Genomic DNA, 11026 nt, shown 5'->3' on the forward strand with positions numbered 1-11026 from the left:
AGGGTACTCGATGCTAGCGACTCCTGTTGTACGCAGATTCGGCCGGAAGAGAGCACACGCATGACGTGTCTCGCTTCTCCTCTCACTGTGGAGGCTGTGGCACGCACCTACTTCTACAAGCACAAGTCGTACGTCATCGTTGGAGGGCTGGGAGGCGTCGGCTTGGAGCTCGCCGGCTGGATGGTGAGACGCGGATGCCGAAGGCTCCTCCTCACCTCCAGATCTGGAGTGCAGAACGGATACCAGAAGCTGTGCCTTCGTCGGTGGGAGAGGACTGGGGCTGTGGTCCTTGTGGTCAAAGCGGATGTCACGGCTGACGATGCAGCTCGTCAGATAATCAGAACGGCCTCGGTCATGGGGCCCGTTGGTGGTATCTTCAACCTCGCTATGGTGAGCTAAAAAATACGTTTTACTAATTGCAATGTCCAAGACAACACGAGTAAATAGTAGAGGAGGCTAACAATTCGTGACCGATGTTACCCTCCAGGTAAAACCTCATTCAGCGATATATTTAATTCTGCCCTACGTGACTTTAACACCAAGATAGTAAATTTTCTATCTTATAACGATAGATGTACAACCCACGATCTTCGAGTTTTTCCCGTAGGGTGTCCTGGTGCGAAATTCCACTGCTGCCTAGAGCGCCTGCCGAGAACTCCAGATCGAAAAGGAACGGAGGCCGGTCGAATGACACGAACTCGGCACTATGACTGCCGCGTGCAAAGTCGGCGAGCAGAAAAAAACACCTCTTTTAAAACTGAAAATTCATCTCGCCGGCACCATGCCCACCGAAGCGACCAGGATCTGGATGTAAACTTAAGTTCCCCAACACCCCTTATATTGCGGGAGTGTTTCAGTGCTCCATGTGCTCATGTAGAACCAGCAGTATGGCGAATGTTGCGGTTTAGTCTACCTACAAATATCTAGTGTTCGCTTTCTCCTGAACGTATTGCGCGATATCGTCAGTGATTACAAGCTGCGTTAGGCAATAATAGTAAGAATCTGTCTGGACAGTTACCTACAGCTACCCCTACAGAGCATCCTACTTATCAGTTTCGAGGTCCCAAGCTGTAGTCTTTTCTATTGATTTCATCCATGGAAATGGATAAATTCTACCCATTAGGCCGCTCTTCCTATCGGTTGCTGCAAATGCTGAGGACTAGTGGAATACGATTTCCCGCCATCCCTCAAGCGGTTACTACGTGCCAAACATCTGCGCCTGCTCTCGCGTTTGGCTCGAAATAAAATTTCGCCTCTGTATAAATACCGCCCGCGCCTGTTACGTTCCAAAGCGTCAAGGACTAAATGCTGCAGTTTGCCTCGTATAAGATGCTTCAAACGAGAACGATGCTCACCAGACTGCACCTAGCCCTTAGGCGGCGCAGTCTGGCGAGTGGAGGGTTGATTTCAAGCAGATATGCTATAACGCGTGCTTGTTTGCGAAATGAAAACGCCCCTCAAGAACCCATGATAACGTTCATGTTCTACAATATATAGATAAAAAATTATTGATACGTTAATTCGCATACACGATATGAATTCATAAAATATAGAACAAAATCCATTTGAATTATCGTCCTCATATGCGAGTACAATAGTCAAGCTTATTTCGTCTGAGAAAGTGTCATAGCCCTGTTTTTCGCTGAACTCTACGAAACGCCTTACTGTAGGGTGTTGACTGCTTCACCTTATGTCTGACGTCACTGTCAAATTTAAGGTTCTGGAGCAGAATTCCTACGTTTCTACGCTATCAAGAAGACGTACACGAAAATTTGAGCTAGTTAATTGGTTCATGTTCGCAACATTTAGCAGCGCTGCTACAAGGGACAGGGAACAAGAAAAGAGCTTGTACTTCCGTGTCTTCTTGTTACCTGTTACCTGTTGCAGCGCTGCTAAAAGTTTCGAAGAAGAAAGCTGAGCTCGTTTTAAACCTATAGGTTCTCGAAACCACTTTTATCATATATTTTTATTACTGCTTTTGAAGGTAAATTTTTGGCCTAATATATTGCTTATTAGATATTTTGTGCACTATTCGAATTGCCACTTTTATTATTTTAGTTTATTACCACAATATATGGCCTACCTCTAGTTTACTGTGTTTTAGAGGAATCGCCAAGGTACAGTAGATATGTAATAAGCGAGCAATTACACATTAGCACCCACCCAAGCGCAGCCACATGGTTACAAAGCAAAGATACACAGCTTTCGCAGGGCCCTGGCGTTGAAGCAAAATTTGTTCCATTCCTGGGTTCGATACCTGGATCACCCCTTATACGGGAAAGTCGCTTTACCGTCCTAGGTAACCACAAACGCTGCCAGGTAGCAGGGCGAGGCCTAATTGACCATGAACTCGAAACAGGAGCTGTGTGAGTTTTATATATTTTATGGGAATCCGCCAAGGTCGACTAAATTTGTAATAAGACAGCAATTGCTCCTCAATATCCACCCAAGCGCTGGAATACGGCTACAAAGCACATTATTCTGACATCGCTTGTGCTTCGAGTTGACCAATTCGCCCTCGCCCTGCCGCCTGTGTTACCCTTCCTCGTAAGCTAAGTTTGCAAAGCGAGTGCCCCAAGTAGTCTCTGGTTAGTACTCCGGACAAGGACGAAATGGGCGGCTACTCAAAGGCTTCTGTATATGTTGCACAGCTTTTTTTGTAGACGTATGGCAGGACCTGGGTTGATGTCAGTGATGAATTGCAGCCTTATTGTTTATTCCTGATGCCCATATACCTGGTTGACACTATATGAAAATTGTCAAGTCCAGTTTACACTTTGCGCTTTACTGTGTCGTCATTGCGTATTTACCTCTATTAGCGGAATTCACTTTACAATGGGATAAGGAAGTATTTAGGTAAGTTTTTGGCCTGATAACAAACATATTTTCCTTTTTAATGCCTTTGCTTTAACCTAATGCGTTTCTTCCACGTCATCCAGAAATTATCCATCCATGAAAAGGAAAGAAGACCTTTCAGTCAAAGCTCTCAATCTTCACTCTGCATCCAGGTTCTGAGCATAGCGTTCTTTGAACACCAGACTGCTGAGTCGTTCGAGCGTGTGTGCAAGCCCAAAGCGGACGGCACCCGGATGCTGGATGAGCTGTCACGCAAGCTCTGTCCTGAGCTAGACCATTTCGTCGTCTTCTCCTCTTTGTCGTGCGGCCGTGGCGTCGTCGGACAGACCAACTACGGCTACGCCAATTCTGTGATGGAGCGCATCTGTGAACAACGAGTCGCCGACGGCTTACCTGGTGAGGATGCCCTCTCAGAAACGTCATGTGCTATTGAAGCCGTAGTTTTTGGTCAGCTAAAAAGGCCGGTTGTGCATAGATCAAAACATGCCGCCATTGACGTCACCATCGTTCATATAACTGACCTCTCACGTTACCCAGTGGGTTGGGCTCGGTGTCAGCGACACTGAGTTTCTCGAAATAGGTGTCACGATCAAAGACCTCGGACATAATTCTTGTTCTGGGGATCTTTGACCAAAGCGCGTTCATCAAAAGTTCTCTCTCAAAGATTTTCGATCGTCACCCAAGCTCGAGACCACTCTACCTGAGGCTTGATTGCCCGAATATTTTGGCATCCAGCATCCGCGGCCATCCCAAAGTGGACAAGCAAGGCGTGCTGCTGGAGCCGGTCGTGGGCTGTTCATCATCTCCTCTCAGAGACTTGTCCAACTACCTACACTGTTGTTTTGCCGACGCTGGTTGGAATAATCCACACTTAAGCACGAAATTTTGAAGCTTTTTTTTAACTTTTTTCGCGAGAAACAGTGAAACCAGGTGAGGTTTTCATCTCATTCGATTTTGTCGACCAGTTCACCGGCGTTCCTGAGCCCCTGGCAGTGGGTGCACTCGAAGCGGAATCAACTTGGCGAAAGGAGGTACATTAGCACAGACGAGGTTTGCTAATACCTAGAGTTAGCCTAGAGGGCACGCACTTCTATATTAAAGGATTATTGTTGAAAGTTTTTCTAGCACAGCAAATGGAGCGGTAGTCTCTGTGACAGCTACGAACTTGACGATGGAGGCGAGTGAGCTGAGACCGCTTTAGTTGTTCATGAATGGATCCGATGTACTCCCCTGGTACGATACGTGGATGCTTACTTTGTCATCCCGAAAAAATCCTTCGTGGAATATTTCTCACATAATTGAGGTTTATTGAGTCGTCCATCAATTTCACCTTGTAATGGGAAACAAGCAAATGCTTCCTTTTTATCTTCGTGAAGTATAACAGTCACTGACCAAGCCAAAGAACAAAAATATTGACGTTTCGAGACCGGCACAGGCTCCTTGTTCACATGGGTGTCAAAGGACAAGGAGTCCAAACATAAATGCTCAGGATATGACGTAACGATTGCATTCACATCGTGGCATCGTCCTTTCCTTCCGGTTCATGGTATCAGGCGTCGTTTGGATGAATGATGACTCAAGCAAAAGGCGTGTCGTCGAATTCCACTCTGTGGATATGGTTGCAGCGTTCTTCCAGTCAATATCATAGGTTTTTTGTGTGCGTTCTCTGGAATCGCATTGGAAGTTGATTTGTAGTTTTCGACACCACGCTGATGCTCTCAATCTTATGGAGAATTTTCCTGTTTCGCCTATGTAGACTTCGTTACAATAACCGCACGGGAATCGGTAGACAACGCCGGGAAAGCGGTTATCTGGCAGGGGGTACTTGACTTTCAGCAGAATGTTTGGAAGTTTGCTGGACAGCACGTGTCCAAGCGTGGGTCATACTCGCGAAAATACGGGACACGTCTTCGCTTTCACCGCGTATATACGAAATGTCAGCACGGTCGCTGAAAACCTTATGATTGGTAGAGCTCGATTGCAGGATTTGCTTTTGTATCTTTTCCACAAATTGGTTGGGATAGCCATTAGAACAAATTTCTCGCCATACCATTTGAAGTTCTGCTTGCAAATCGTCCTTCTCTATGCAGATTCGCGACGCGTGAGTCACCAACGACGACACAAGCAATCTTTTGTGGGCAACCGGTGATTCGAATTAATGTCTAAGTACTCTCCTGTGTGCGTTGGTTTCCGGCTCACATGGAAGTAGAGTCCACTGCCCTTGCGTTGTACCAAGACGTCGAAGAACGGGAGGCTACCGTGTTCTTCATATTCGACCGTTAACTGTAGTATTGGCTCGAATGCATTTAGTGGTTGCAGCAACCGGAAGACGTCTCGAATTTCAAAACATTGAATTTCAGGCATAGAATACCAGTACGCCAGTATCATTGGCACTGAGGCCAACTCTATGGAAGCGACATCTTTTAGAGTCCTGGCGCATACAAAACACCCCCGGAAATGTAAACTGATCATAAGACTGCTTTTTATAAGCTTACTATCGCGATGGAAATAAGCGCGAACAGCGCGTAGCCTACGCGCTCGGCTGTTCGAATTTCTATTGATGGCACTTTTTATCTGGGTGGTAAAAAAAGGCGTTAGAGTCGTCCTAGAAAGCGTCACGGACTACTCTAGCCTCTTTTTTTTTCTATCACAGAAGTAAAAGCGTGATGAAAAGAAATGCGAACAGCAGCGCGCCCAGCCGCCGCTGTCTTCGCTTTTCTTTCCATCACCCCTTTACATACATGGCCTTCGATGATGCCATGAAGCCCGCCCCTAGCAGTCTCGTAGTCTCGTGAACACGCATTCTTCACGCCCTCACTGCCGAGACTCACCCCGCCCCGACACCTTCTCCCGAACTGTAGCAGCGGACAAAAAGTTTAAAAGTGCCAAGGTTTCTTGTCCAGAACAGTCAACCTTGAGGAAGGCACAGAGACTTCGGTCCACGATCATTTCTCTCTAATTCACCTCCCCACAAGGCCAATCTCTGCTTAGATGTCCGAGTTCTCAAAATTAAGAGCCTCATTCCACAGATGAATAATTTCACACGAACAAATTTTTTCGCTATGTCTTGTTTTCTTCTTCCAGGCCTCGCTATTCAATGGGGCCCCATTGGCGATGTAGGCGTCCTGCACGAGCTGCTGGGCGGTGATGTGGAATTTGATGGCTGCGCGCCGCAAAGAATCAGCTCTTGCTTGGAAGTGCTAGATCATCTACTCAACCAGAGCCAGCCAGTTGTGTCAAGCCTGGTCAAGGCGGAACACTCCGCGAAGCATGGACAGAAGGGGTCCAAAACAAGGGATCTTGCGCAGACCGTCGCACACATCTTTGGTAAGCGACCACCTGCATTTTCACAACGGCGAATTCGTGTGCTTTCGCAATCCGCAGCAGTCCGAGTTCAAGTGCGTCTGAACTATTTTGGACGGAATCATTGTACCGGGTGTTTCAGCGAACACTTTCAAAAATTTTCAGAAGTAGGCTTTTTGGGGTAAATAATATGGCTTTTGCGGCATAGTATTACCAGTGTTGGCGAACACCAGAAAACCAATGAAACATATTAAGCAGTAAGTTGGTTAACTAATTTCAAATAATTAACTTTTCAACTAAGAGTTATGCGCCTGGTTGCAATCAGATATTTGTAGCCGGTCCTCAGTAATAGCCATATCAGTTTTTATAATTCCGAAAACTTAATTATCTTTGCCGCTGTGGCTCGACAAAATTTGGCTTATTCGACTAGTTACGTGCTCTGGAGGGGTTGCCTTGCCTGCATGCTTTAGAAAGCGCATGTAGTTTCGCACGACGCAGCCAAATTTTGGCAAGCCACAGCGGCGAAGGTAATCGCGTTTTTGAAATTCTGAAAACTGATGCGGCTATTGCTAACGGTCGGCTATAAATTTCCAATTGCCACAAGGCACCTAACTCTACTAGTTAAAAAGTTAATTGTTAAAAATTAGTTAACTAGCTTACTACTTAAGTCAATTCACTGGCATTGTGGTGTCCGCCAACACTTGTAATATTATACCGCAAAAGTCATATTTTTACCCCGCAATCCTATTTTTAGAAATTTTCGAAAGTGTTCACTGAACCACAAAGTATAAAGCAGTATCTGTCCAACCCAACGCAATTTTAAACGGTGTATGGTCATCAGTGTTTAGTAGTAGCAGTTTTTATATACCATCCAGCGTTTCAAAACCTCAGCACTTGAAGCAAAACGTGAACGAGAGATTATCCTTGGCTGGACGAATGATTCTTCAATTAAATTTATTCATTTGGAGAGTGTTTCCAATGCCCGTTCTTCTAATGCCCCCGTCATTTTAGCACGCGAAAATGCACAATGCCGTTGCACATCTGCTCTGCTGTAGGCGTCAAGGAGCCGTCGAACATTAACCCAAATCTGAGCCTCAGCGAACTCGGCATGGACTCCCTAATGGGCGTCGCGGTGCGGCGCGCATTGGAGCAAGAACATGGCTTCACCTTGTCCGTGCTGGAAATCCGGCGGCTTACCTTCGCTCGACTACGGGAGATGAGCAGAGTCGAAAGCGTGGCAGGAAGCGACAGCACGGCTGCATGACCAGTGTTTCGCGGTGAGTGCCACATTATAAATTTTCAACTGAGAGCATTTGCGGGATAAGCGGTATACTCTCACCTAACGTCGCGAAACTTGTACGGGATCTGTCGGAAAACGGAATTCGCCCTAGGTGTGCCTTTTATCCTCCAAAAGGCCCATTTAGGGAGAATAAAGGATTCGGTTGGCGTTTTTCACCGCCGGTGAGTGGCAACAGTGGGTGGACAAAACATTAATAAAAGTGCCCGAAAAGCTTTCAACGTTCACGCAATCAAACGTAATGTGACATGTTATACTAAAGGCGTGAACCTTTTTGAACACCACGTTTTTCACACGTGCCGCTTAATACACTTTTTTCGTACGACCTCCCGGCAAATCCTCCATACCCTCTGAGTGACATTTCCACCCTTTTATCCCTGTACGTAGAGCATAGCGCCACTATATTCGTGGTGGCACTCAGAGCCCAGTCAAAAAATTTATTAATTTCTTAATAAAAGAGCAACCTAGCCCACCAAAAACTATATAGAAAATGTTGAAATTCAGATTGACTTTCGTGGGAGTTCCACAACTGCTGCAGTATATACAAGCACGATAGGGTATGTCTTTTGCAGCAAAGCCGCTATGCCATCAACAAAAAAATTCAAATATGGAGTGAGAATGCTCTCTCTTTCAACACACTGCAATAAATTCTGACACTTATGGTTATGCGAGCATTATTTTTTGCACTATTTCACAGGTAACTGGCGAAGACCGAGCAGGGCCAGCACCGTTTATGACTTCATCCTGTTTTGCTGAAGCGTGACAGCGAGCATCCATCATCAAATAATCTCCTCCAGCGCTAAAGCATACTCGTCAAGGAGCAGTCGTGGTAGTAAATAAAAACATGGAAGCAAAAGAGCATCGCCTGCGATTGTAAACGCCAAAGTGCTATACAACTATGGAATTTTCAACTGACTTCAATTTACGCTGTTTCCTCTGATGTACAAAAATGCAGGGCAAATTTACCTGACCAAAAAGCTGTTTCTCTACACCCTCACTAGTTCATCGCACTCAATTTAGAAAAGAATTTTTCTCGTTATAAAAGGTTTTCACTTAAAAAGATGTTACCCCTGCGAAACAGTAGCCAGGGTATGCACAAAACAAATGAACGAAAAAAATACAGATATAGCACCCCTATAAAACAGCACGCAATATATGCAGAACAAAAAACAATCCTTCAATAATGAAAAACATACTTTGAACAACAAACTGCGAAGAAGATGATGACCCAGACAAACCAGATGACTCGTGAAAACGAAGAAGATGGCTCTGCTCGTCAGCCGTATTGCTATCGCCACTTGTGTCTGTGCCCGACCTGGTTGCCCTCGGATTGTTCTCGCCGCTGCTCCCTTCCTCCCAGCTCTTTTAAATAAACCCCCGACTTACAAAACATACGGAATAAATGCAGAAATAGGAGCGTACAAAAAAAAATGGCGGCACGGTTACCACTGAGTAACGCGAGAATCAGCGACAGCTCTTAACGTATATACACTTTACGATACATCGGGGTAGAGAATTGAGAGCAACTAGATACCTGTCTAGTTCTAGAATCCTCATTTTAGTTTTACTACTCGCATGTCGGCGAGCTCTCATCTGCAGACTGCCGCTGTGGGCACACGGCACTATCGAAGATCCTCTACTTACGCGACCCGTTTTGCAGCAGCTGGCGCAAAGGCACTTTGCTATATTGTTCCGTTTTCCACGATACTCTCCCTACGTGTTCCACAGTAACCACCCTTAAGCGTCGTTCCCTTCGTAACTACCTTCTTACACCTCCTTCCAGAATAACAACCCATCGGGCTGTTGCCGTGGCAACCACCCTCCGCCTTCCTACGCTCTCGCCTTGCTCTTCCCCTTCAACGGTAATCTTCTTCGTCCTCCTCCTTCCAGGCTCACTTCCCTCCGGGTGGTTAAGAGCCAGGCACCCTCCGCTTGGGGGTGACGCTCGAGCCATACCTTACGCCTTCCACGGAAACCGTCCTCCGGTTGGGGATTCCTTCGTGTCTCGCCGCACCCTCTCCTTCTGCGTTAACCACGTTTCGGACTTTTCACGTGCTAAAAATCCTCCAGTTACACCTTCCTACGCTCTCGCCACACCTTCCTCTTTCCACGGTAACCCTATTCCTTCTTCCAAGGCAACTTCCCTCTGGCTTGTTTCAGCGGCAACAGCCAACCGGTTACATCTTTTTACGCACTCTCCATAACCTTTTTCCTTATACCCTTTCTGTTCGCGATTCCTCCGCTTCACGACACCCTCCTTCTTCCACGACAGCCACCTTCTGTATGGTTTAATCGGTAACCACTCGCCATTGCGCATTCCACCACTCAGGTCATACCCCGCTATTTCTATGGTAACCACCCTCTGAGTGGTTGTCATGGCCCCGAACCCACAGGTTGCGCCAAAGTTCATGACATACTGCTACTGTTACTATTGGTACTACGACGCGAAACGCAGGACCAGGCGCTTACCAGCTGTCGCTGAAGAAATTACGGGCCTTCCTAATCACATTCTTCAGGAACATGCGACACTATTCAGGTTGCCGGCCGTGGTTTCTACAATGAGTATCTCATGTTCTTCTTGGGATCTTCCCGCCAAAGCCCAAATGGTAGTAGGGTAAACTTCCCTTGTATTTTATGCAGTCATCACCTAGAATCTTAACCTGACCTCCATTGGACTATCACAAGGATTGTGTGATTAAACTCAGCAGTCATGCAGGCATTGCGGATTGACGGTGTAGAAGAACCTTATGTAAATATACTGAAAGTTGTCTATAAAGGCTGCACAACTACCGTAGTTCTCCATGAGCACAACAATAAAAAAGGATGGTAGGTTGCCAGGCAGGGAGGAACTATCGCCAATACTATTAACCCCCTGTTTACACGAGATATTCACAGGCGTGGATTGGCAACAGTTAGGGATGACAGTGTATGTAGAACATCTTGGTAAGCTGCGATTCGCTGATGACATTGCCCTGTTGAGTCACTCAGGAGGTGAACTTCAATGATCAGTGAGTTCGATAGGGAGGGCAGAACGGTGGGTCTAAACAATATTTTAGAGAAAAGCAAAGTAAGGTTCAACAGCCTCTAAAGAAAAGAGCAGTATACAAGTGGTAGAGAGGTGCTAGAAGTGGTACGAGAATACGTCTTTTCAGGGCAGATAGCGAGCGCAGATCCGGAACCCGATGCCGTCGAGCCAAAGTTCAGTGCTCCGGAAGAACTGTCTTATATACGATGTGTTTCGTGATATGCTGGAAGTGGTGCGGAAGAAAAATCTATTTCGAAAGGCGTCGACGCACTGAAACGTGGCGGAAGTGTAATGTCACGCATATCCTAAGCTGCGTGGCTTCAGCGTTGCCAAAACAATCTATCTCTTCTCCCTTCTTAAAAGGAAGGCAGGTTTCTGTTTTTGACAGGGAATCAGTTTGAAAAAAAAAAGCTTTAGAAGCACTCTCGTCTGTCCTGCATGTGGCCCAAAAGTTATCAGTGAAGACTACGGTGTGCAGGCAAAGCTCTTTGCAAGAGACTAAACCTTGATAAATTGGAGGAAAATTGCAAACAAACTAACGCCAC

At 46.2% G+C, this 11026-nt stretch overlaps 1 protein-coding gene across 1 annotated transcript in view; it reads left to right on the forward strand.

Annotated features, from left to right (window-relative positions):
* LOC144100924 (fatty acid synthase-like) overlaps nt 1–7437 on the forward strand; it is a 46622-nt gene extending 39185 nt beyond the window's left edge. Inside the window, exons 22-25 of the mRNA XM_077633847.1 lie at nt 37–390; nt 3009–3252; nt 5941–6183; nt 7215–7437. Coding sequence (XP_077489973.1) covers nt 37–390; nt 3009–3252; nt 5941–6183; nt 7215–7423 — 1050 coding nt within the window. The 3' untranslated portion in view covers nt 7424–7437. The remainder of the gene's footprint in view (nt 1–36; nt 391–3008; nt 3253–5940; nt 6184–7214) is intronic.
* Nucleotides 7438–11026: the final 3589 nt, after the last annotated feature.

Source organism: Amblyomma americanum, chromosome 8 (genome assembly GCF_052857255.1).
Source record: "Amblyomma americanum isolate KBUSLIRL-KWMA chromosome 8, ASM5285725v1, whole genome shotgun sequence".
NCBI lineage: Eukaryota > Metazoa > Arthropoda > Arachnida > Ixodida > Ixodidae > Amblyomma > Amblyomma americanum.